The sequence below is a fragment of the Panthera pardus genome, unplaced genomic scaffold (genome assembly GCF_024362965.1).
Source record: "Panthera pardus isolate Hobbes unplaced genomic scaffold, ASM2436296v1 HiC_scaffold_22, whole genome shotgun sequence".
NCBI classification, from domain to species: domain Eukaryota; kingdom Metazoa; phylum Chordata; class Mammalia; order Carnivora; family Felidae; genus Panthera; species Panthera pardus.
Genome location: NW_026526788.1, coordinates 11694860 through 11721739, shown reverse-complemented (window position 1 = coordinate 11721739; position 26880 = coordinate 11694860). Strand labels below are relative to the sequence as shown.

General features: G+C 42.4%; 1 protein-coding gene across 12 annotated transcripts in view; it reads right to left on the bottom strand.

Annotated features, from left to right (window-relative positions):
* RNLS (renalase, FAD dependent amine oxidase) overlaps positions 1–26880 on the bottom strand; it is a 345523-nt gene that overhangs the window by 89502 nt on the left and 229141 nt on the right. For 8 of the 12 annotated variants that reach the window (XM_053910251.1, XM_053910240.1, XM_053910243.1 and 5 more), the window contains one exon: positions 22839–23014. The exons of 1 other annotated variant lie outside the window; for it this stretch is intronic. In XM_053910251.1, the coding sequence (XP_053766226.1) occupies positions 22839–23014 (176 nt within the window). 3 more of the 12 variants (XM_053910241.1, XM_053910245.1, XM_053910250.1) reach the window with 3 other exon arrangements.

Here is a 26880-nt window from a genome sequence, read left to right as displayed (position 1 = left end):
CTGGTCTCTCACACATTTTCACGGAAAGGAACAGACTAAGGCCCACGAAGATTTGCTGTTTTAAAAATTACCAAAAACAAAAAAAAAAAAATCAAGAAATATACCAAATCCTATTTGGATTATGGGGCTGAGATTTGGTTCTAGATAGGTTGAGTTAGTACATGCTTTTACAATTTTTAAAAACCAGAAAAACTTTGCAGAGGTTTTTTTATTTACAGGCCATATTTTGCTTTAAAAAAGAGGTTGGGAGGGCGTCTGGGTGGCTCAGTCAGTTAAGCATCCGACTCTCGGTTTTGGCTCCCAGTTTGAGAGATTGAGCCCTGCACTGGGGTCTGCACTGACAGTGAGGAGCCCGCTTGGGGTTCTCTCTCTCCCCTTCTCTCTCTCTGCCCCCATCCCCCAAGATAAATAAATAAACTTAAAAAAAAGGAAGTTAGGTACAACTATTCCTTTGCTGAATCTCTAAAGATATGGATGTTTAAAGTCCCGTGTTGTGCATATTTGATGTAAACTTTGAAGAGTGCCCTCTCACTTTTCTAGAGGCCATCTGACAGGAGCAGCACCTTTCATACACGTTGTAGATAATCTTTGTTTTAAATTATGCCCTAGTTTTAGCTTATTGTGTTCAATTGCGATTTCATTTTTTCCTTGCTTTATTGAGGTATAACTGACAAATAAAAATTGTATATATTTAAGGTGTACAACGTGATGTTTTGATATGTGTGTATACATTGTAAAATTGTTGTCATAATCAAGTTAACATATCAGCTCATATAGTTTCCATTTTCTCTTTCTTTTCTTTTCTCCCTTCCTTCCTTCTTTCCTTCCTCTCTTTCTCTTTCTTCTTTTCTTTTCTTTCCTTTCCTTTTCCTTCCTTCCTTCCTTCCTTCCTTCCTTCCTTCCTTCCTTCCTTCCTTCTTACCTTCCTTCTATCCTCCCTCTCTTTCTCTTCTTTTCTTTTCTTTTCTTTTCTTTCCTCTCTTCCTCTCTTCCTTCTTCCTCCCCCCCCGCCCCGCCTTCCTTTTGGTGAATCACTTTATGATGTATCCTCTTGGTGAATTTCAAGTATACTATACAGCCTTGTTAACTACAGTTGTGTTGCTCTATGTTAGCTCCCCTGAATGGACTTGCTCTGTGTAACTGAAACTTCGTACCTTGGACCAGCATCCCATTTTCTCTCCCACGGCTCCTAGCATTCACTGCTCTGCTCTCTGTTTCTATGGGTTTGACTATTTTAGATTCCGTATATAAGTGAGATCATGCATTGTTTGTCTCTCCATAGCTGAGAATATTGAAATCAGCTGAAACGATCTTTGAGAGGCTCAAAGAGACAGCACAGAGGACAGACACTGAAGAACAGACCTGGGCGTTCAACCAGAACCTTTAAACTCCTACTTTAGACAGAATTTAAACAGGTTGGATTATTTGATTTGTCGGTGAAATACTAAGGGAAGAACAAAGCCTTTAGGTTCTTATATATATTAATGACTTCAGAATGTGGTAACAAATAGTTTGAAAGCAAGGGAGGCTATAGGAACACTCAAAAACCAGATGAGGCTGGGAAGAAGCTTGGCAGTCTGGTGCCATTGAGTAGAGGGGCAAAGAATTTTTTGACTCTTAATAGGCCCTGAGGGTGCCTGCTATGTTTTCCTGCATTCACTAATGCTCATGATGATGTCCCAGTATCCAAGAACCAGTCCTAATATGCATAAGATATTACTTGTGAGCATTTCTCGAACGTTCACCGCAGGCCAAGTGCTTTACGTGTGCACCCATTTCATGAACACAGCAACCCTGCAGGGTCGTTACGACTATTCTCATTTTATAGAGGAGAACACTGAGGCTCGGGAAGATTGTCACCTGCCCCAGGACAGAGAGCTAGGAGGTGAGGAAAAAGAGACTCGGATAGAGCAAGCAGACTCTGGAATTCATCTTTTTAACACTTTCAGAAACATTTCCACGAAGACGCGATTTAAATGAAACAAACACAAATGTGTGATAGTCACTGACAGTTTTACGCATCTGGAAAACTCACATAAATGGGACAACTCATCCATATACGTGTGTACATATGCACATGTGTATAACACCAAGTAATGCATGCACGTATGTATGTATAATTTTTAAAACAAAACAAAAAATTTGACAGCTTCTTAGCTTAATGCACCTAGAAAATTCACATAAATGGGATAACCCCTTCATATGTATTCACGTATACATACGTGTGTGTGTCTATGTATAATGGAATTCTATTTGATGAGTGGCATTTTGAGTGGCAAATGCCAGATGGCAGGTCACGTGGCTGGAAGACCCGGCCACCCATGAGCCGGTCTGCAGTTTGGAGGAAATCAGTCTCCCCGCGTTGAGGTGCGATCGTCCATTTTGCAAGCACCCAACGAGGAAAGTACGAAAACACGAAGCATGTGCTCGCAAGTTCTTTCCCCTGAGTGATGTAGATGGCCCCTCGCTGGAGGGGCACGCGGTGGCCAAAGCCACAGGCTGTCACTGCGCTTCCAGCCACAGTGAGGAACCACAGCTCAATGGCTATGTTTCGGACGGGTGGCAGGGCTGAACTGCCCCCTTGGAAATCTAGGTTGTGTCTGGAGGGTCAGGGACGGTCAGAAAAAAAGTCCTGCTGTATCAGCTGACGCTCTGGGTCGCTAACGCAATGCTTCTATATGCTTCGGTGATGACTGGACCAGACATATAAATTCAAAGCAGAAAAAGGAGTTTTATTTCTAAGCTATCTTAGCCCCTGCGAATGTGTTTTACGCCTCTCTCCACCTGCGGCACAAAATGGAAACTCGTTGGCTCCCCGTGGCAGTCCTTCCATGACCATGTCTTCCCTCCATTCAAGCCTCCTCTCTTGTCCTGCCTTTCACCTTCGCCATGTGTCCTGTCTACATTCGCCCTGACCTTCTGCAGAAACGCCCTTCCTTGTCATGTTTCTGTGACTTTGAACGAGCCATCCCACGCAGTGACGTTGCAGTTCCTTTCTTCCCTGCCAAGAAAATTGCTCATCCCTCAAGAACTAACACAAATGTCGCCTGCTCTGAGGTCTTCGTGCCCTGAGAGGCAGGCTAAGTATCTTTTCAGGGTGTTGTTTTTATCTATGATGTTACTTGTTAGTTTGCACTGTAATTACGTCCGGTCTTGTCTCTCTTCTAGATTGTGTGCTTCTAAGAGCAGGGCTTGGGATGCACTAATCCTTGTATCCAAGTCTGGGAACGGTGCCTAGCCCCTATTAAGTGTGCAATAAATGTTTATTGAGTTTTAAAAAAAGACAATATTGTACACACAGTTGATCAAATGAAGGTCTTCGCAGGGAACCATCTACACAAAAAGTGTTATTCAGAGGCTCCCACAGGGCTGGGAGCAGCTCAAATGGAAGAGATACTGTATTTAGAATGTTCTCAATAATGATGAATGAAGGGCTGTCCTCTCCTCGCGTCTCGGGCTGTGAGCTGCTTTATGTGAACATCTTGTGCGTCATGTATTAAGTGGAATCACACAAAGCTGCTGATTCTGTAGGTCAGGAATGCTAAATGTTGTCCATTTTTATACAGTTTAACCTGTTTCTTCGTACCGTGCTTACTAGCTATAATGATATACACAAAAAGTGTTCTCATTAAAGATGAAAAGAGAGGCACAGACAAGAAGGCTAACAGCGACTTCAAAATGGCGATTACCGGGGCATGTGGGGGGTCAGTTGGTTAAGCATCTGACTTCGGCTCAGGTCATGATTTCATGGTTCCCGGGTTCGAGCCCCGTGTCGGGCTCTATGCTGGCAGCTCAGAGCCTGGAGCCTGCTTTGGGTTCTGTGTCTCCCTTTCTCTTTGCCACTCCCCTGCTCACGCTCTGTCTCTCTCTCTCTGTTTCCCCAAAATAAATAAACATAAAGAAAAATTCAAAATGGCGATTAGCAACAAAGCAAAGGTGATAATTAGCAAAAAAAAAAAAAAAAAAAAAAATTCCAGTACACACATGACTATGCACATTCTTCCTTCCACACCTAAACTGACAGCAAAAGACTGTCCTCGGGCTGTCAGACGTCTATCCAAACAGAACGATCTTGCTGTTTGGCCGAGAGCGTGGCTATATTTTAAGTTGATTCATTCTAGTGGACTGTCCAGCCCAAGATTCGGTTGCTTAAAACCCACCTTTCTGAAATACGGCACTAAGTGATATCCATACAGAGCTGGGCAAGAACTGAGGTCTCACAGAGTCTAATCTTAGGTGTGCAACCAACCTGATAAGAAAATGAGGACAACGTTTAAACAATCAGGCTCTTAACACTGCATTTCCTCACTTGTCACGAATGCAAATTATACCGCCTTTCATTGAATCTAAGGCACGTTCGATTGGATGAGGCACCAATATTTTATGTACCAGTGAGACGGAAAATGGCGGCGACATGGCACCAAGCTTTACGCTTACTAGAAAGGCTCTTTTAGACTTATCTACAAGTAGATCTTATGCCGAGATAGAAAGGAAAGAAGAGGGGAACACAGGCTCGGCCTTTCCAAAAACGTCTTCACATACAGAGTGTGACCTCTCTGCTCTTTAACTCAGAGTTGTCCACATCCACGGTTTTCCCCACATCGTCCGCCCCCTGCGCCTCCTAGAGCGTGGGTGACGGGTGACGTGACATTTCTTACATGGGTGAACCACCGAATTGTTCATGCTCGCATTTTTTTTTTTTTAAGTAAAGTGTTTTATTTTTTTTAATTTGTTATTATTATTTTTAACGTTTATTTATTTTTGAGACAGAGAGAGACAGAGCATGAATGGGGGAGGGTCAGAGAGAGAGGGAGACACAGCATCGGAAACAGGCTCCAGGCTCCGAGCTGTCAGCACGGAGCCCGACGCGGGGCTCGAACTCACGGACCGCGAGATCATGACCTGAGCTGAAGTCGGACGCTTAACCGACTGAGCCACCCAGGCGCCCCCATGCTCGAATTTTCTGGGAGCCACTGATACCTGTCTCGCAAGTTCTGAACCACGCACTTTCTCTTCGGTGGGAAGGAGAGGTCTTCCGAGGGTGAGAGCCACCACGACTCGTATGCTTTTCTCAAATGGTCCTCAGATAACCTGCTTGTTAAAATATCAAGGGGCTGCTGTGGAGGGAGGTCCCACGTTACAGCACCCGAAATCGCCAAGTTCATGTGAAAACAACCTCCTGATGTGTCCTGATGCATACCGACTTGGTGGCATCTCACAATGGGTGAAATAATGGCAAATACAAAATGGGGGAAGGGGAGAGGTTTGGTGAGTACTTAATGTGAGTAAATGCATGGCAAGTCTAACGCTAATGAAAAACAGGATTCTTTAAGCAGGGCCTTTCCTGGTAACGGCGTCTCGGGGTCCAGACACTGGGGTCTTCAGCGTTGCTGGTTTAGAGCAATGCCAAACCCCAAGAAAAGGCGCAGGCTCAAGTGAAACTGACAGAGACAGACCGGTGAGCAGAGAATCGACTTGCTCCTTCACACAGGGAAATGTACCGATTCCAGGACCGGGCGGGCAAATCTCCTCAACCGTGTCCTAGATGATCGGCGTGACCCCGCGAGCCAACTTCTGGCAGCCATCACTAATTGATTGTGGCGTTCCCTCCCACTGAGCCCAGAAGTGGCCACAGCATCCTTCCCACCTCATTGCTTCAGGCAGCCACGACCAGTCTGTCGGAGTTGGCACTGGAGGGGGAATCCTGTAAACCCATCCTGGGTTAGAAGACTGCAAACACGGAATTAGAAATAAGTGAATTAAATATTCTTCGCTGTTGTTTTTTTTTTTGTTTTCTCTTTTCTCGTTAAGCCAGGATAGTCTGATGCGTCGCCTTTGTCTAAACCGGACATGTTTCAACGCCAAGAATTAGGAGCACATCAGGAGCTATTTCCTCTGGACGATGCCAGGGGCCCAATTCTAATTTTTTCTAATAATCTTCTAATCATCATCTACAGCCCTTGGTTCTTAACCTCCCTCCACACCGTCATCCCTCCACGGGTCACACCGGGGCTTTGACTGCCGGGTGAAGATACAAGGCACGCATTTTGGCTACAGCTGCATGCTGCAAATCTGTGCATCACAAGTATCAGGGCTTGTGGGAAAAGCAGAGTTGGAACAGATCTTCCAAAACTGCTAGAACCCTGACCCAAGCACTCACAAAAACAATACCCATCCTAGTAAAGTGACTAGCACAAGGAGTGTTCTCCTAGCCTCTGCGTCTGGTGATACCTTTGCAGCCTGAACTCCGCTTCCTCCTCCAAGATGTGGGTCCCGGGGGACAGTTGCTCTGAAAAGAGACCATTTTGATCTAAATTAAAAATATCGAGGAGGGAGCCTTCATCAAGGCCTCATCTCACTAAAGGGGAGACATCTTTGTGAATTCTTCATTAGCACTTAACAATTTCCCCAGAGAGTTGACCGTGGCAGGAACCCCAACAGTTGTTAAGGCCACTGTGACAACCACCGTTTGCCCTAAAGAAAGGCACCTCCGGAGATTTTTCAAGTTTTTTTTTCTTAGATTTTCCTATTTGCCAAAGCTTCGTCTCTGCTTGTGAGAAAACTTACCCCGGTCACTTGAAAACATAAACACGTACGACACCAATACGATCCCCCTATCACCCTAATTTCCTATTTCTCAATTGCATTTGAAATAATTCACATTAAAAAAAAAAAAACCTCAGGTGCTACAAAAGACTGAGCAATTTTATGACTCTCTTGTGTTACATTACGTTCCGGAGGGTCACGTTAATTGGACGTGGGATGCCCGAGTCTGGACAAATGGAGATGTCTGAGGCATCACTTGCACTTTCGATAGCCACACTGAATATTTAAATTGATTTCTATCCATTTCAATGTCTGAGGGCGTCTCTTTCCTCCCATTGTCCCCGGAGTCCAGGGAAACCTGATTGTCTCCTGGACGCACACTAACTCGGTTGGGGCAAACTCTGAGCGAACATCTCCTTTTGCGGGCATTTCCCCAGACCATTGTGTGTGGGGGGTACTGACCACACTGGCAATAAGAACAGCAAGGAAGGCTGAGATGCAGTGGGGCTGATTCATGCATTTCCTCACTTCCTCTCCTCGGCCGCCAGCATAAACCTGAACCCATGCCATGGTACATAAACAGCAGAAATGGAATATTTGGTTAACTTATTCTTTTATAGCCCCGATGCAGAGCTCAAAGGCAGTGGTTCCCAAAAGTCAATCTATGGCAAGAAGAGAAAAAAATAAGGAGAATTATGAGCTTTTTCACGGAGCCGAATGTATTCTATTTATAAATCGGGTATGAGGTTACATCTTTACTATTTTTCTTTTCTTTTGGTTATCCCTTCCATTAAATTCTGGAGGCTGTGTTTGTGCTTCTCAAATTCTTAAGGGCAGAACGCAAAGAGAGCAATATTATACTGGTTCCCAAGACATTTAGAGGGATTTTACCGGTCCATGAAATAAAAACGCTTGGACTGTTTTCCATAAAGCCGGGGTGCGCGAGGGGGAAGGGCAGAGGGGAGGCTTTGGAAAACCACCAGGAATCTCAGGTAACACTGCATAACCTTTGGTTTGGACTTGGTGAGTGGATGAGCAGTTTTTAAAAAATGGAATAAAATCTCGTGTACGACTCATTTCCCAGAAACTTGTGAAGCCCCTCCTGCAGCCAAATATTAATCTAAACAGAACTAGAATCTAGGGTAACACGTTCTTCCTCTGTTCACCTGTGGCTGAACACTCGGGTAGTAAACACAGGGCTGCAGAGAAAAATAGGGATGGGGAAAGACTTAATCAAACGTAGAATAAATGTCTGCCTTCACACTCTATGACCCTAGAGAGAAAATGTTGTTTGTGTTGATTCTATGTATACATCTCCCCATTCCTACCATATTCTCAAGGCACTGATTTTAAGCATCTATCATATGCCTGTTTACAAAAAACAGGGAGAAATGTAAACAAATGAAGAGAGACCAGGGACTGTGCTGATGTTAGTGGAAACGTCTGTTTACATATTTATAAATGAGGATCCAGCCCAGGGCCTCAGAGCAGGATGAGACCTCATTGTTGGGTCAGTTGTGAAAAATATTATCAACCCCTGAGCATTGGTTTTTTCTTGAGTAAAAAAAATGTGTTCCATTGGCTAACTTAAAAATGTAATGTTTCTATGCTTTTATTTTATAAAAGTCCCTTTGGGGACTAATGGAAATACAGTAAAACGTTGCTGATTCCTCTACACTTAACTCACTAAAATGCAGTTTGGTAAGAGATATTTGTTACTGAAAAGCCTTGTGTGTCCTCAGAAATCGCGAGCTACCAAGGTTGTTTTATTCATTTTCGTATTCCCAGCATCTCTGACTCCGCTGTACGTGGCTGCTGTTGAATAAATGTTTGCTCAAAGGACGTGTGCATGTGGGCCAACAAAAAAACTAATTAGAACTTACGAAGGTTTTAAAGTCTCAGAATTCAAAAGGTCTTTAAACATGGAGGAACTTTTTTTCTCTCTCTCTATGAAAATAATTTCCTTTGGTTTTTCAGTCTCTAAATCTTCCTTTACCTTCTGAGTTATCATGTTATTTACTTCCTTCTCTTCTATAACACTTAACACCTGCCAGTTGTCATTTAGTTCTTTAGCACTTGAACTGTCCAGGAGACAGCCCTTCGGGCCCCAGACTCCTTGTTCTGATGGCCCGAAAGCGGAATTCTCCGCCTCTGTCTGGCTCACCTTTTGTAGGTACCAGGCAAAGTCACCAAGAACGTCTGAATCAGCCTGAACTTCAAAGAGCGAATGAAGATGGCTTCCCACCCAGACAATTCGGCTTCACCTTATAAAATGCTACTTACTGTTAACGACAACCTGGGAAGTGTGTAAGATATCACTAGATGAGTGTGTACGTATGAATATGCATATGTGTGTGATAGGATCTACAGATGTTTGTCTTTACTTTTTTTAATGTTTATTTATTTTGACAGAGAGAGAGAGAGAGAGAGAGCATGAGCAGGCGAGAGGGAAGAGGGTGACAGAGAATCTTAAGCAGGATCCACATCAGAGAGGAGCCCAACGCGGGGCTCAATCCCACAACCTGAGCCAAAGAGTTGGACCCTTAACCAGCTGAGCCACCCAGGTACCCCTGCCTTTATTTTTAAAAATGGAGACCCTAGTGACACGGTCCATGATATTTCCAGTTTAATGTCAAAGCTGCAGTGAGCCTGTGCAGACATAGTTACTAAATAATCCTTTATGTAATTTTCTTTGGGACACAGTGAATACATTCTAGAAAGCTATAGGTGTCAGGGAGAAAAGAAACCAATTTTTCTGGGTGACCTAGCCAATCTATGTCTATATTAAAAAAAAATTCTCTCATAGAACAGTCAACTCTCTGTGCTCAGATTTTTGTGGCGCAGCCAGAAATCACACACATATGGAATATATTTGCTGTATTATTAAGAAAAGTGATGATATGGGTTATTTCTTAACCATACGTTGCATATTATTGAAGATAAGTGATACTGAGAACTGGGATAATCATGATAAATTGGAGTGCCGATTATCCCGCTTCGTCTATTTTTAGATATATTTCCTTAAAAAAGATTGCACTCCTTTTGGCCACTGATTTTTGAGGCTCTCAGTCCTATATTATCTTAGTTACAGTACTTAATATTCGTAAAGAGCTTTATCAACACACGGGTGCTTTCCCGCAGAGATGGTACGTTTCTAATTGGTTCTTACGTGTTATGTTCATTATCTCATCTTGCTCCTGTTCTATTCGTCTCTCCAGTGTTCTATTATATTTAATGGTGATTTCATAAGCCCGTTTCTTTGTCGTGCTTTAGGGGAAAGTTTGCCTGTGTTGTGGGCTCTTGGCTGCGGGGCTGCGTATCTGGTACTACAGAGAGCCGCTGTAAAATGACTATTGGTTGGAATACCCTATATGGGAAGAAAGTGATGTGGTTTGGCCAATTCTCAGTGGAGCTTTTCACTTTATTGGTATTTGTCTATTCTATTTTAATAAACCATGGGGTAGATGCAGGCAGAAAGTGCCACAAATCAATTATATGATCCACGCGACAGCTTTAGTGGGGGCTTCAGCTGCGAAGGACGCACTTTGCTGAAATTGTATATTCAATTCCTGAAGTCCACATTAAATCTGTTTAGATCTATTCTACCTTTCAAAGTCCAGGAATCACCGGAGCGGTCTGTTTCGATGAGGAGTTGTCCACAAGTACACAATAAAGAATGAGATACTGTTTTCTCTAGTGCTGTTGCAGTAATAACAGACGAAACAACAGTCGCATTACAGTCCCCTTTAGAGTTTTTAATTTAATAGAAAATTGTCCTGCCCTTCAGCAAGTTTTCGTATATGCATGCATTAACTCTTCAAACATGTGTCGTGTTCCTAGCAGTTACCGAGCCTGCGGAGGGGGCTGAGGGCACAGACACCACTTCCCAGCCATGAGGTGATCTACCAGATCGGGATCCTTTTGTTTTTGCCTAAATATAAATGTTGCACCACAGTGTCTCAAAGGATCCGATTGCTCGGGATCCTAGGATGCAGAGGGCCAAACATGCTTTCGATTTGTGCGTCTGGACATAAATCTAAAATCATCCTTCCTACTCAAGTGAGCCTAATCACTACTTCTCCCCCATTTAACAGCTGTTCAATTCCCCACCAGTTCAATCCTTGTCCCTTCTCCCACTCCATTTCCCGTCCTCTTCCTGAGGACCCAGAAGAATGGCCATTATTTCCTTCTGATCCTCACTCGTGCTGAACGGACCCAACAGCTTTTTGTTTGCGCTGCGAGAATTTTGGCCAAAAGATTGCCGCCATTTTGATCTTCGGATGCAGAAACAACCTCCTTTCTACTGTTAATACTGTGAAATTAAAAGGATCAACACTTGTGCTCCTCAGAGAGAAAATAATGGAGGATAAAAAAACAAGGGGTTTTAAAAACCAGCTTAATTGGGTGTGATTTATATGCAGTGAAATTCACCCTTTTTATGCTCACTGTTCTATAAATTTCAACAGTATACACAGTCGTGTTAACTACCACAAATATAATATAAAGAACATTTCTGTCACCCACCCCCCCCGCCCCCCCGCCCCCCCCATTTCCCTTGTGCCCCTTTGTAGTTCATTCCCTTCTCCCAGTCATAGCCCCTGGCAACCATTGATCAGTTTTCTGTCCCTACAATTTTGCCTATTCCAGGAAGCCATACAGGTAGAATGGTACAATAGACAGCCTTTGAGCATGGCTTCTTTTGCTAAGATAATGCTTCTGAGATTCACTCATGCTATTGTAGATAGTAGTAGCTTGCTTCATTTTATTACTGAGTATTTTTTCATTTACAGATGTGCAACCTTTTGCCTATTTACCAGGTGGTTAATACTTGGGTTCTTTCCGGGGTTTTTTGTTTTTTTTGGCAATTATTAATAAAGGTGCTATGAGCATTTGCAAATAAGTTTTTATGTGGATGCATGCCTTCATTTCTCTTGGATAAATCCTGAAGGGTGGGGTCCTTGGGTCAGATGGTAAGTGTATATTTAACTTTGTAGGAAACTGTGAAACACTTTTCCAAAGGGGGTGGGGCCATTCCACATTCCCGCAGTGACACATGAGGATTCCATTGACATCCTTGCCAGTGCTCGGTACCTTCAGAGTTTCTGATTTGAGCCACTCTACTAGGTGTTCCATGGCATCTCATGGGGGTTTTAATTTACATTTCCCTGATGACTGATGATGTTCAGCATTTTTTTGTGTGCTTACTTGCTATCCAATCTCTTCTTTTTTGTAGCTATCCGTAATAGCCACTGCCAAACACTTATCTGCTTTCTGTCTCTATGGGTTTGCCTATTTGAGACATTTCATATAAATGGAATCATTCAAGAGGTAGCCTTTGTGTCTGCTGGTTTCTTTCACTTAGCATGATGGTTTCAACATTCATCCACGTTGTAGCATCTATCAGTGTCTCACTGCCTTTTTTTGTCCTTCAAATGTTTAATATGTATATTTCTGTATAATTTCCCATAGGTCTTCTTCTTAGAAATATGTTGAAGACATATTTCCCACCTAACAAGTGATTTTTTAATTGAGGTATATTCATTGCTTTTCATGGCTGAATAATAGTCCATCTTATGGACATGCCATATTTTGTTTATTCATTCATGTCCGTGATGGATATCCGTGCTGTCTCCATCTTTAGTTATGGTGAATAGTGCTATAAGTGTTTGTGTATATGGTTTTGTTTGAACACACGTTTTCAATTCTTTTGTGTATACGGGAGGAAAATAGTTTGGTCATATTGCAATTCTACGTACAATTTATTGAGGGACTGCCAAACTGTGTTCTAGTGTCCAAACCATTTTATATTCTAGCCAGGAAGGCAGGAGCATTCCAGTTTATCCACATCCTTACCAGCATTTGTTCTTTTCCTTTTTCTTTCCTTTTTTTCAAATTACAGTCATCCTAGTGGGTGTGAATGGTATCTCATTACAGTTTTAATGTGCATTTCCCTAATGACTAAGGATATTGGGCATCTTTTCACGGGCTGGCTGACCATTTGTATCTCTTCTTTGGAGAAATGTCTACTCAAGTCCTTGACCCATTTTAAAATTGATTGCTTGATGGTTTGCAGTTGAGTTTTTATAAGAGTTCTTTATGTATTCTGGATTGTAGACCCTTATCATATAAGTGATTCACAAATATTTTCTCCCATTCTATGGGTTATCTTTTTACTTTCTTGATAATTCTTGGATGCACACAAGTTGTGACATTTTGATGTGACACAAGTTGTGTCCATGTTATTTACTTTTTCTCTTGCTTATGCTTTTGATGTTATGTCTAAGAAACCATTGCCAAGGGTGAATATTTACCCTTACGTTTTCTTCTAAGGTTTTTATGATTTTAGCTTGTACAGTTAGGTTTTTAATCCACTTGGGTGAATTTTTGCGTGCGGTGTGAGTTCAGGGTCCAGCTTCATTCTTTTGTATGTGGATATACAGTTGTCCCACCACAGTGTAGACTGTTGTTTTCCATTGAATGTTTTTGGAAACTTATCAGAAATCAATTGATCATAGGTGTGCATTTATTTCCAGAGTCGTGGTTCCATCCCATTAATCTATATGTCTATTCTTATGCCATTACCACATTGTTTGGATTAGGGTAGCTTCGTAGTAAGTTTGGGAATCAGAAGGTATGAGTCTTCTAGCTTTCTTTTTTTGAGATTGTTTTGGCTATTTGGGGTCACTTGCAACTCCATACAAATTTTGGGGTATTTCTGAAAAAGCCAGTGGGAGTTTGATAGCAATTACAATAAATCTGTAGATCACTTTGGGTAATATTGCCATCTTAAAAATATTAAGTCTCCTGGGGCACCTGGCTGGCTCAATTGATAGAGCGTGCGACCCTTGATCTTGAGATCATGAGTTTGAGCCCCACGAGGGACACAGAGTTTACTTAAAAAAATAAGTAAGTCTCCCAATCTATGAACACACAGTGTATTTTCCTGTATTTAAGTCTTTAATTTCTTTCAGCAATGTTTTATAGTTTTCATTGTAGAACTCTTACATGTCCATGGCTATATTTCTATCTCTTCTTTAGTGAAGTGCTCTTTCAAATCTTTTGTCCATTTTTAAATAACTGGGTCATTTGTTTTCTTATTACTGACTTGTGACAGTTCTTCATATATTCTGGATACTAGTCTTTTATCATATGTATGTTTTTTCTCCAAGTCTGTGTCTTGTCACTTCATTTTCTTAACAGTGTCTTTCAAAGACATTGTTTTAAATTTTCATCAAGCCCAATTTATCAATTTATTATTTTATGGTTTCTGCTTTTCGTGTCTCATTGAGGAAATGCTTGCCAAAACCAAGATCATAAAGATTTCCTCCTATGTTTTCATCTAGAAGTTTTATAGTTTAAGGTTTTACGGTCTATGATCCATGTTTAGTCCGTTTCTGTACACAGTGCGAGTCATGGGTTTTTGAATCTAAAATGAGATGTTCCAGTTTCTATTTTTCGACTTCTTAGTGGCATCACGTTAGGCAAATCCATGCACCACGAGCCTCAGTTTCTTCATTTAAAGCAAAGAGAGTAATATTTACTTCCTGATCTGTCAGAATTGTCATGAGGATCAAATGAAAAGAAATATAAAAGTGTTTTCTAAAACCAGATCAAAAATGTTAACTATTATCTGTAGCTGACAGCAGCGAAAGAACGATGACAGAAGAATGTGTCATAATTGGGGGAAAGCCAGAGCTCAAGCAATTACTGGCAGTCGAGTGAGGTGTCTGAATGCCTGTTTGAACCCCAGTTTGGCCACTTCCCAGGGGAAAAGCCTCACACGAGGGACTGAGCCTCTATTTCCCCACGTCGTCTGTGCAATGGAGAAGCAGACCCTCCACAGGGTGGATGGAGACTGAGCGAGTTAAGTACAAAGCGCGATGAGCTACACAGAGTGGGGTAGGGGATGAATAAACGACTTTTTTGAGACACACACAGAGAGAACGAATATATATAGAATATATAATGAATACACACATACCACACATAGGGTAATAAAATGATGATGTGCACTGTCATGTTTCTAAAAATGCTATAAAAGATGATGGCAAAGACCAAGGTACACACAAAGAGTGCACCTTTCACTCTCCTGCCTCTGGGAAAGTGCATGTCTTGCTAGAATATCATGCTAACGTCATTCCCTTTGCCTGTTTGACTTCATTTTGTAGGAGTCAGCTCAAGACACATCTTCTCTTAGGAAACTACGAATTACCACTCTCACCTCAAACCGCTTTGCGTTCAAGAGAATATTATACACACCTTTCTTTCAGCAAATTGTGCTATATCATGGTTATCTGCTTCTTGGTCAGTTTTCCTGATTATATAGGAAGCTCCTTGAAGGAAGGGAGCTGTCTTTGAGTCTTCAGAAGGCTGTATGATGTCTGATTTAGAGTAAGAGCTCAATATATGTGTGTGAAATGGAAACATGAATGTACATCATTAATTTCTTAAAAAAAATTTTTTTTTTAATTTTTTTAATGTTTTATTTATTTTTGACAGAGAGGGAGAGAGAGACAGAGCATGAGCGGGGAGGGGCAGAGAGAGAGGGAGACACAGAATCCGAAGCGGGCTCCAGGCTCTGAGCCGTCAGCCCAGAGCCCGACGCGGGGCTCGAACTCGTGAACCACGAGATCGTGACCTGAGCTGAAGTCGGACGCTCAACCGACTGAGCCACCCAGGCGCCCCTAAAAAATTTTTTTTAATGTTTTTATTTATTTTTGAGACAGAGAGAGACAGAGCATGAGCAGGGGTGGGGCAGAGAGAGAGGGAGACACAGAATCCGAAGCAGGCTCCAGGCTCTGAGCTGTCAGCACAGAGCCCAATGCGGGGCCTGAACTCACGGACTTGAGATCACGACCTGAGCTGAAGTCAGACGCCTAACCAACTGAGCCACCCAGGCTCAGTGTGCAATGTACATTTGGGGTGTACATCCAATGTACATGCAAATGTACATCATTAGTTTCTAATGTGGATATAAATAGCGTATGTCAGCAAAACTTTTGTTTGCTGTTTGTATAGCATAATACTGATGTCTATCCTAAAGACCAAGGAGACTTACCCTTTATGGAAATGTGCTGGAATAGGGTTTATTTCTCTCAGGGTATCCACACCCATAAATAGCATCCGCCATCAAGTTTTAAGTAGTAATACTGACTGCAGACGAATATATACAGCATTTGTCCAGGAGAAATGACACAGACTGCTTTAAAAAGCTTTCTATAAAGCAATGCTGCTCAAAATAATTAGTTCTTCTGAAAAAGCGTCACACTGAATACAGGCAGGATTAGTCTCATGAGTACTTAAGAAAAAAATGATTTAATTAAATGCATGTGTTAAAACATTTAATAGCTCACAGAATATGGAATTTTGTGAAGAGGGGAAACCTCGGCTCATATAAACTTCAATTAAACTGTGACTGTACATCCCTAATTCAATGACCAGAATTTCTCAGCCAATGATCTCACCTATATGCAGCTACCTCATAATAAACTGAAGCAACTCATTAGTTAGGGGCCAGTGACAAAGAGGTGGGAGATTACTCAATGGAATGCTTAGGACTGACACCTGTTACATGACTAGCTGTTGACGGATTGGGTCACGCCATAGTCCACTGATCCCGGAGGGCCTGTTTGGGCTCTCCGTATGTTACCGTAAACTTATGGCACCTCGGCAAGAGTGCTCTTGTGGCCGTAATTTCACTCCAGGAAATGTTGACTCATGGCATAAGTGTGCTAAACGACCAAACTCTAAAAAATGTGCAAGTTTGTCTGGGAACAAATGGCAAGAAGCTGAAAGATCCATAAACTTAAAAAAAAAAACCAAAGAACTAATTGACAAAGAGTTCCTTGCATCCATAGACATCTACCTCTTTGGTCTCACCTTGCTCTGATGTCATTCAACAGTCCTTATGGTGTGACTGTCACAGCCCCTGGCATTGACTCACTCCTTCAGAAACACGCCTGTCCACAGCTATTTGCGTAACTGAAGTGGAGAGTGCAGAAAAGAGAGAAACAGAAAAGACAGTAAGAGAAGTGAAAAAGGAGGACAGCATGTGGCCACGAAGAGAGGGAGTTAAGGAACAAAAACAAGGGATGCACGAGCTAAGCTAGTAAGAAATGACCCCACTCCTTCCCTTCTTCCTCTTGCCATCCCTGTGTAGTAAAACCTGCTCAGAACTTGCTTTGTCCTGGCATCTGCAGTAAACGTTTTCTACTGTGTTGTCTCCTCTCGTCCCAACGACAACCGCTGTGGGGTAGGTTCAGATGTCACCATTCACACACAGGCCCTGGGGCTCCGAGCATCAAGTCTAGCCCATTCAGAGCACACCAGGCACCCAGCTTTGAACCTAAATCTGTCTGACTCCAAGGTCCAAGATCATAATCGCCTCATTAAAAATCCAGAAATTATAAAGCACAGATATGGGGGAAAAATCACAGGACCAGGGACAGGATGAGCGATAGAGCATGATTCCATCGTGGAAATAAACTACAAAGCAACACATGGGATGTACTTGATTACTGTACAATGATTATTTCTTTTTCAAAGTACCTATCCTAGAAGGCTGTATGTTCAAATCTGTGACAGTGCACTAGCCAATGTCTTTGAGGTGTACCAGCTTTTTCTAAAATGTTTTTAGAATCAGCTTACCAGCCACATTAAAACAGACAAATGTAAGTGTCTATATTTCTTGAGTTACATACATAGAATAAAAACATTAAAGAAAAGTGTCAAAATTGACCATCTATTTTATTAAGAAAAGGTTTTTGTTTGATGTTTACTTATTTTTGAGAAAGAGAGAGAGACAGACAGAGACAGACAGAGGGAGAGACAGAAAGAGAGAGAGACAGAGAGAGACAGAGAGAGACAGAAAGAGAGAATGAGCAGGGGAGGGAGACACAGAATCCGAAGCAGGCTCCAGGCTCTGAGCTATCAGCACAGAGCCCGGCGCGGGGCTCGAACTCATGAACCGCTGAATCGTGACCTGAGCCGAAGTCGGACACCTAACCGACTGAACCACCCAGGCGCCCTGTTGCTATTTTTTTAATGTTTGTTTATTTATTTTGAGAGAGAGAACAAGTGCAAGTGGGGGACGGGCAGAGAGGGAGAGAGTGAATCACAAGCAGGCTCTGTGCTGACAGCCCCACATGGGGCTTGATCTCCTGAACCGTGAGACCATGACCTGAGCCAAGATCAAGAGTTGGATGCTCAACTGACTGAGCCACCCAGGTGCCCCTATATCTGTTTTTAGATGGGCTGTGTTGTGTGGTGGCTAAGGCCACAGGCTCTAAAAATAAAGCCGCAATAAAACGAGTATCGCAATAAAGCAAGTCAAATGACTTTTTTTGGTTTTCCACGCGTATGAAAGTTACGTTTATACCATACTGTAGTCAGTTAATTATGCAATAGCATCATGTCTTTAAAAATGTACATACCTTAATTTAAACACATTTTATTGGTACAAAATGTTAACCGTCATCTGAGCTTTCAGTGAGTCCTAACCACTGAGCACAGATCACCACAATAAATATCATAATAATGAAAAAGTTGAAGATATTGTGAGAATTACCAAAATGTGACACAGAGACGCGAAGTGAGGAAATTTCATTGGGAAACAAACAAACAAACAAACAACCAGTGCTGATAAATTTGCTTGACCCAGCATTGCCAGAAATCTTAAATTTGTAAATAACACAGTATCTGTGACACGCTAAAGTCAAGTCCCATAAAACAAGGTATGCCCGTATTTTAAATTTCTTTTGGTTGCGGAATGGTGTTTCTTTGAGCGCAACACAAGACCGGGCCATGAGGGGCTCTTGATTTATGCAGGTCATACTAGTATAACATTTATAGCAGGTGCTCTTAATGCTGGACTCGAGGGAGGACCTTGGTTGCTTATAAACCCTCACAATTGTATGCAATTTTTGGGGTCATGTGTACGTGTATATTTTGAAATGATGGGAACCGCCATGCTCATAGCTTTTATCAGGTTCTTAAAGAACTCATGCTTCTTCTAAAAAAATATGAATGGACTGCCACTGGGGAGAGAGAAGGCATAATCTCAGGGCAAAGGGCCACGTAAAGAAACGTAACTACAGAAGATACCTTACTACTAATCGTGCCGCAAAAGCCTAAGAGGCTCGTGCGCATCCGTGTATTTTGTCAAAGATACCGATGTACTCATTCATTCGCCACCTCCCTCTTCTCTTTCCCCTCCCCTTAAATTCCTCTCCTGATTGATTTCCTTGGTGTTTGAAAATGCATTCAGTGTTTTGTTTTGTTTTGCTTTGCTTTGTTTTTTTTGAAGAACATAATCCATGGGTGTGCTAAATAAAGTGGGGGAAAGGGCCACTGGTATTTTGGGGGACTAAAGAATGTGGGGGAAAGCAGAGTTACTCACAAGCAAATCAGACATTTCCTATAGTTTGAGAAAGGCTTCATGATGACCCCCAGAACAAGGGAAAGCACAGCAAATAGGAGTGAGTTTCGGGGCCCTCAAACTGATTACCACGTCCCACCCAGGTATGCCGGAAGCCATTTTTAGTTATTACTCTCCTCCTGAAAGGGCTAATGTATCACACCAGTTACAGAAATCTTAACACAATGCATCCCAGCTTAGACATCAAGTTATACTAACTGGATAAACAGTTCAGTTATGGACGGCAAAGAGCACCAACGGGAAGACTAAGAACCAGGAAAACCTGCCATTGCTTCGCTAAGTTTGTTCAAACCACCTATTCAAGCGTGTTATTCAAACCCACATGGGAGGCACCGAGTGGCTCCCAAGTCTTTCACACACGCCTTCCTCCTTCATCCGCCTCTTTTCTCCCGGCAGAGCAGCGCCCACAAGAATGCACCGTTTTCTTACTCAAGACCAAAAATTCAACTTCGTGTCTTAGGAGAAGGCCATCAGCAAATCCTCGTCTGCAGGGTTCTATGAGCAGAGTCCCAGGCACGCCGAGGGCATTTGTTAAGTGCTTATTGAGTAAATGAGTAGCCAAATGAATAATGAGCAGACATCTTTCACTGCCCCCTGCCACTGTGGGCAAGTCACATTAGAGGCAGCCCTGGGCATGGGAGAGCAGCCACTTCCTGGGAGTGGCTTGAGCCCTAAAGGGTGATGCTCTCCCCAGAGGTTTGATGAGGTTAGGAGGTACTGCCTCCTAAAGGAACCTACCGAGGGAAGTCTGGGGGAAAGAGGGTGTGGTAGACAGAAATCACGCTGCCCCTACCAAAGATGGCCGCATCCTAATCCCCAGCATCTGTGAATGCTGAGGGAGCATTAAGGTTGCAGCTGGAATAAACGTTGGTAATCACTTGGACCCCGGATGGGGAGATTTTCCTGGATTATCTAGGAGAGCCCAAAGTAATCACAAGGTCATCAAAGGAAGAGTAGGGGCAAAAGCGAGGGCCACAGTGACGCACAACAAGGACTTGACCGGCTGCTGCTGGCTCTGAAGGTGCGGGAAGGGCTCCGAGCCAAGGAATGTGGGCAACTTGTAAAAACTGTAACAGGCAAGAAAATGGATCCTCTCCTAGAGACCACAGAGAGAAAAACAGCCTGCCCACACTTCAAAACTGGTCTTGAACTTCTGACCTCCAGAACTTAAGGTAATAAATTTATGTCGTTTCCAGCTACTAAGCTTGTGGAGGCTTGTGGCCACAGCCGTATGGTACAGAAGGTCCGTGAAGAGCAGGGAAGGACGGAGAGGCTGGGAAGACTACCTTTGTCATGACTAGTCATGGGACCTTAGGGAGGTCATTTCATGGTTTTCTCATTGCTATAGTGGGCTAAAACTAGCCACCTCATCAGACTACTTCCGATACTAAATGGGATCACATATCGCAGTGGCCCAGCTCCTGGGCTGTCACACTGGGTACTCATCATTGCTCTCTCTTTCCCTCTTCTCCCCTCCCCTTCACAGCCACTGGGTACCAGGATGCAGCGCAGGGACGCAAAGGAAGAGAAGAAAGGGAAAAGATAAAATGAATGGAGATAAAGAGCCAATCCCGAGGGGTCTAAGATGGGGAACCCACACCACTCACTGCTGCCTGGTGTAGGGGACACCCATCCTGTGGTCTCTCTAGGGTTTTGTAAAATGAGGGTTTGAGGAGCTTTATCATTTGGCAGAAAGGGGGTAGAAAAGGAAGAGGCTAGAGTGTGAAGGATAGGAGATGTTTGGGGTGGAACAGGAGAGGAAGAGGAAGAAAAGAAACATAGGGTGGGATCCAGGCTGGAAGAAAATAGGGGTGGGATCTCCCCATTATGGCGACTACACTGCTGCTCAGAAATGAAGGGAACTTCCAAACAAGTTGGTTGTTCCTGTTTCTTTTTTGTCCCTGCCCCTACACAATCTTCCCCTTCCATTTATGCACATGGTAGACCATAGTCATGCACATACATCCATGAACTTGTTGAAGGTAGCTCAGGTGTTCCAGGACAGTGAGGAAATAACAGGTGCTTACATTGATGTCAGGTTTCAAAGGTTATGATGGACCTTTGCATAGCACTGGAGAAATGTTCCCTTGGGAACAATAACTGAAAACTAGTTAAATCCTATTATATCTCTGGACCTGTCATTCCTATTCCTTTTTCTAAGGTGGTATGGGAGATTATCTATCTATCTATCTATCTATCTATCTATCTATCCATCTACTTACCTACCTACTTATCTACCTATCGTCTATTTCACAATATGGGCAAGATTTCTGCCACAAATGACAACGTTATGCTTTGTACCCTCAGGCTACTAGGAGAAGGGTAGAAAGGAGAAGAGTAGAAAATGCAAGCTTCTAAGTTTAAATGAAACAGCTCACTCCCTTTTAGACTCTGCAGCCAATGTAGATTTCATGACACTGAGCTGTAAACGCACTGGGACAATTTCAAGAGAGAACATCCAAATTGTAATAAAAATCATTGCTACGGCTTGGATGTACTTTGTGTTCAGATATTTTTTTATTAAATTTTGTGATATTGCACAACTTTGAATAGGTCATTTTGTGGTTAGGACAAATCTATTTCTATTAACGCATTAAATTTGAAGACATAAGGTGGTTTGAGCCCATCTTTTAAGTTTATTATTTTGCAGAAATCACAAGAAGAAACTCACAAACTATTGTTTCTTTTAAAGGAATATTTATAAATTGCCAAATGACTGTGTAATGTATTTAGCTTCAAATTATACCGACGAGATGATTTCCCTGTCTTCTTTTTCAAGTCAACCTAAAATGGAATTAAGTATCACTTAAAGACATTAGCTATTGGGATCTTTCAATGCTTTTTAGAAGGAAAGAGGAAAGTCTTCTAAAGTGACCATGATCTATTTAAGTAAATATTTTCCCCAAAGGTTCACTGTATAATTGAACTTCAGATGACACGGGTAAACACACAGACATGCTGTCATATTTTAGGAAGTAATTTACCATTTCCTCTGATTTTGGATAGCCCTTTAAAATATACAAAATCTGCTGCAATTTCTCACAATACTGCTTTTGGGTAACCAATAGTGCGGATAAATTGGTTAATCACCAGGCTCAGAAATCTTGGGGAAGACACGTCACCGCTCCTTTCCTCCCTCTGACCTTCACTCCACTATCCCCAATGGCTTTACAACTGAGTTTACAGATCAAAAGATTTTTTTCTACAAATATTCACAAACTTCTGTTGGAATATGCAGAGGTTGTTGCAAAAGTCAACATTTACTTAAAGAGCTTGAAGTCTGAGCCAGTAGAGTGATCAGCAGGTTGATCAAACCCTGAAAAACAGCTTGAGTAGCTGAATTCTACAGGTATTCACCTTTGTCCCCCAAAGAACCCTGCTTGCGGCAGTCAAAACCAAAGTGGGAACTTAACAAAAATGAAAATTGTGGTAGCGAAATACACTAACAAGGTTAATCTAACATATTGCAAAAAATTGGGGAGGTTCAAGTGGTTTCTATATAACCACAGTACTGATTTAGAAAAACCCCAGAGAAACAGCTGCATTTTGATATACAACCTGCCTTGCTTGAATAGGAAACCCCATATTTTCAGGGTGTATAAGTCTTGAGATGCTAGTCTTTGAACATAAGCCCAGGGGAAATTGCGTGCATCGCTTGTTGGGAAATAACAGGCTAAAAAGACCCGTAGAAGTTCACAGCCATGTACGAGGCAAACAAATATTTGCCCCAGAGATCAGATCGTCCATTTCTTTTACTACAGAGTGGCAAAGATGAGAAAAAAAAAATCATCAGTTCTGCTGACCCTGTCGGTTTGATTAAGAAAACTGTGCCCATACCCCTGGATTCTCTGATTACCTGGGAATATCTCCATTTCTGGCATTTGGTGACAACTGGTTGAGGCAGTCCTGGCAAAATGCTTTCCAGCTGCTGGTAGATTAGCTCCTGCACATCCTCAGTGCTGTGCTCCAGGTATGTGACTGCAAATGGGACAGTGGTGTGAACCACCAGGGAAGGTCCCACTTCTGATGACTCTGGTATGAGAGGGACACAAAGACGCACCGTAAGGCGGGTAACACAGAAGCATCTGTCAGCGTTTCAAACCGGGTTTAAGAGTAAATCGTTGTAATCAGATAATACAACAGAAGAAAAACAGAGTCTAATCTCTGACCACAAAACTGGGCTCCCTCTGAAATTCAAAGTCAAGCTTCTCCGAAGAGAACAGAGTTACGATGTTATTTCATGTCATGTCATGTCATGTCATTTCATTTCATTTCATCTTATTTTATTTTAAGTGTATTTACTTCTGAGAGAGAGAGACAGAGACAGAGTGTGTGTGTGTGTGTGTGTGTGTGTGTGTGCACGCACAACTTGGGGGGAAGAGCAGAGAGAAAGGGTGAAAGAGAATCCCAATCAGGCTCTGCACTGTCCACACAGAGCCTGACACGGGGCTTGATCTCACAAACCACGAGATCACGATCTGAGCTGAAATCAAGAGTCGGACGCTTAGCTGCTGAACCCCCAGGCACCCCAACGTATTTTAAAGAACAAATTTTAGGTCTTGCTAAAGAACTGGGAGGAAGGAGAAGAAGAACACCTAATAAGTTCTGCCTTGAGTATAATCAAATTTATCAGTATAAATTATCCACTAAATTATATGTTCTCTAGGCAGAAGCTGCTTCTTATTACGTATAGCTTATATTCTCCTTAAATTCTGAGAACAAAGTAGATGTGCAGTAAATATGTATTCATTTTATGTTAAATGGATTGCAAAATATTTTGTTGAAATTATATTAGAATAAAATATCTTAGGGATGCCTGGGTGGCTCAGTGGGTTGAGCATCTGACTTCGGCTCAGGTCATGATCTCACGGTTCGTGGGTTCAAGCCCTGAGTCGGGCTCTGTGCTGACAGCTCGGAGCCTGGAGACTGTTTTGGATTCTCTGTCTCCCTCTCTCTCTGCCCCTCCCTGGCTTGTGCTCTGTCTCTCGCTGTCTCAAAAATAAATACACATTAAAAAAATAAAATAAAGTAAAATATCTTTACCACATAAAAAAATCAAGCTTCTCTCTAAAAATGGGCTTGACCTCATAGCATTAAGAGAAAAAGCTCCCTCATTCATGACATGCAGATACTTCCCAATTTTGGTTGCCGTCAATTTTTTTTTTTTTTGCTATATTTTCAAAATTTCAAATAATGTACTTCCACTTTGTACCTTTCACTCTTTCCTAGAATATAGAAAATCAAGTGAAGTTTTAAGCTGACGGCAGAGTGACCAAGGCATTAAAAAGTACAGTCTTGGCAGGAACGTTAAGAGTTCGCTTGTTGTTATTATTTGTTTAAATTACACAGAAGAGAAAGTTGGGTGGGAGGAAAATAGTAAGAGATCTGAAATGCATGAAAACAACAATAAGATATTTGGTTCTTCCCCCCACCCCTTGCCGACACAAAATATTAATGTGTATAAGGTACTGTAGGGGTTGGCAAGCCCGATTCTGAAAATTCTAATTGAGGATTCTAAAGGCCACGGCGATGATCTATTGGAGGTTGGCTTGTACAGTTTTATACGTTAAAAAGAAAAAAAACAACCCGTTGAACAACATAGGCCACTTGCTTGCTATATGGCCACTTACTCTCTTTACCTTTCAAGGTTTTTGTTTTGTTTGCTGTAAAATCAGAATGTTAGTACCTATCACACAGGTCTGCGGTGGGGACTATGGAACGTAACGCACGTGAAGTGCTCGCCACGATGTCTGGCCCAGAGTAGGCGCTTCATAGATGTGAGGTATGAGACGAGAAGCAATAAACCAGACACGTACAAAAGAAAAAGTTCTCTGGTGTTGCCCAAATGGTGGGTGTGCATTTTTAAGTACTTCACTTCTTCCGCTGCTCGGAGCATACTGGAGTATGAATTTTACAGCAAAACACAAGGGAAGGGAGTCCCAAAATATGCATTTGAAAGGGAAGCGAGTGCACCCAAATTTTTTTATATGCGTGAGGCGGGACAGGTGGCGTCAGAATCTGTGCAGCAAATACAGGGGCAAGGAGACTGTCCACTGTTTTCACCTCACCATAGCTGCAACAGCTTGAAAGAGGAAGCACAGGGACCATCTCTGAACATTCAATGTTTAACCAGCCAGGGTACATTCTGCAGGTACCTCACAGAGGGGAGGACCAAGGATTGCAAAGCCTCAATGCCTGTCACCCATGGGGCTCCGGGCTGGGTCAGTCGGTAGAGCTTGTGACTGTTTTTTTAAATTTTTTTATTTTTTTTAATGTTTATTTATTTTTGAGGCAGAGAGAGACAGAGCATGAACGGGGGAGGGGCAGAGAGACAGGGAGACACAGAATCTGAAACAGGCTCCAGGCTCTGAGCAGTCAGCACAGAGCCTGACGCAGGGCTCTAACTCATGGACCGCGAGATCGTGACCTGAGCCGAAGTCGGACGTTTAACCGACTGAGCCACCCAGGCGCCCCCCTTTTTTTTTAATTTTTAAAAAAAGTTTATTTATTTTTGAGAGAGAGAGAGGGAAGGGAGAGAGACAGAAAGAATGAGCAAAAGAGGGGGAGGGGCAGAGAGAGAGAGGGAGACACAGAACGTGAAGCAAGTTCCAGGCTCTGAGCTGTCAGCACAGAGCCTGATGAGGGGCTTGAACCCGCAAACGAGGAGATCATGACCTGAGCTGAAGTCGGGGGCTCCACCAACTGAGCCACACCCAGGTGGTAGAGATTACTTAAAAATAAAACTTAAAAAAAATCCTGTTACCCATTATTGCCTCAGGGAATGTTATTTACGTTACTAGGTAATAGATTCAGAAAGGCTTGTTCGACAAGGGGGTGTCAATACCACCCCTCTTCCGTAAGGTACCACATCTTCCCGCAGACAGAGAAAACTTCTGGGTGCACATTCTGATGCACAAGAGCTGGGGTTCTGAGCTCACTCATCGATGGCACGCTTCCACGGACAGTGAAGGCTAGCCGCGTGCTGAGAAGCTGGAGGGTGCTCCCACCCAGCTATGTGTTCTAGGGGGGCTCGTCAAACTACCAGGGGCAGCGATGGTGTTTTGCCAGACTCCTCCCATTTAGCCATCCAGTCCAAGAAGAACAATAAAGAAGGAAATTAAGACCCAAGACGAAACAGTTCTCGCATGGCAATGAGAGAACAACCTGGTTACTTGGGGATTATCCACAGACTTAAGCATCCATATTAAAGTCAAAGTTTCTCCAGAATCATATAAGAACCCTCGCGTACTTTAATTCTGATTTTATATATATATAATCAGAATTAAAGTACTCGAGGGTATATATATATATGTATATACATATATATATATATATATATATATATATATATTCAGTTTTGTTTTAGTACAGTCAATGTTTGTTTATATTTATCCGTCCACAGCTTCCTTCTGGATCTCACATCTTGTCTCCAGGGTCATTTTCCTTTTCCCATGTTGTATCTCAAGTTGAAGTTCCTCAATGAGGTTCTGTTGAAGGCTTTTGCTGCTCTAAAAGTGTCTTTATGTGATGCTCATTTGCGAAAGATTGGCATGTGACAACAGATTGAAAACATCTTCTCTCAGCACTTGAAAGATATTGTTCATATAGGTTAGCTTTTACTGATGTTGTGAAGAAGTCAGCTCTTCATTCAACGGCAGGTCATTTGCAGGTGACTTTTCTTTCATATCTGGATGTTTCTATTGTTTTCTCTTTGCCTTTGGGGTTCTGTAGTTTTACTTGGTTATCTTGAGGTGGGACTTTCTTTTTTGCTTACCTTTTTTGACTTCACTGGGTTTTCTGAATCTTAAGACTCATGTTTTGTAAACTAATTTTGGAAATTACTTAACTGGTGGCTCTCCCTTTGTCTCTATTCTGTCTTCATGGAACTTGGGTTAGAG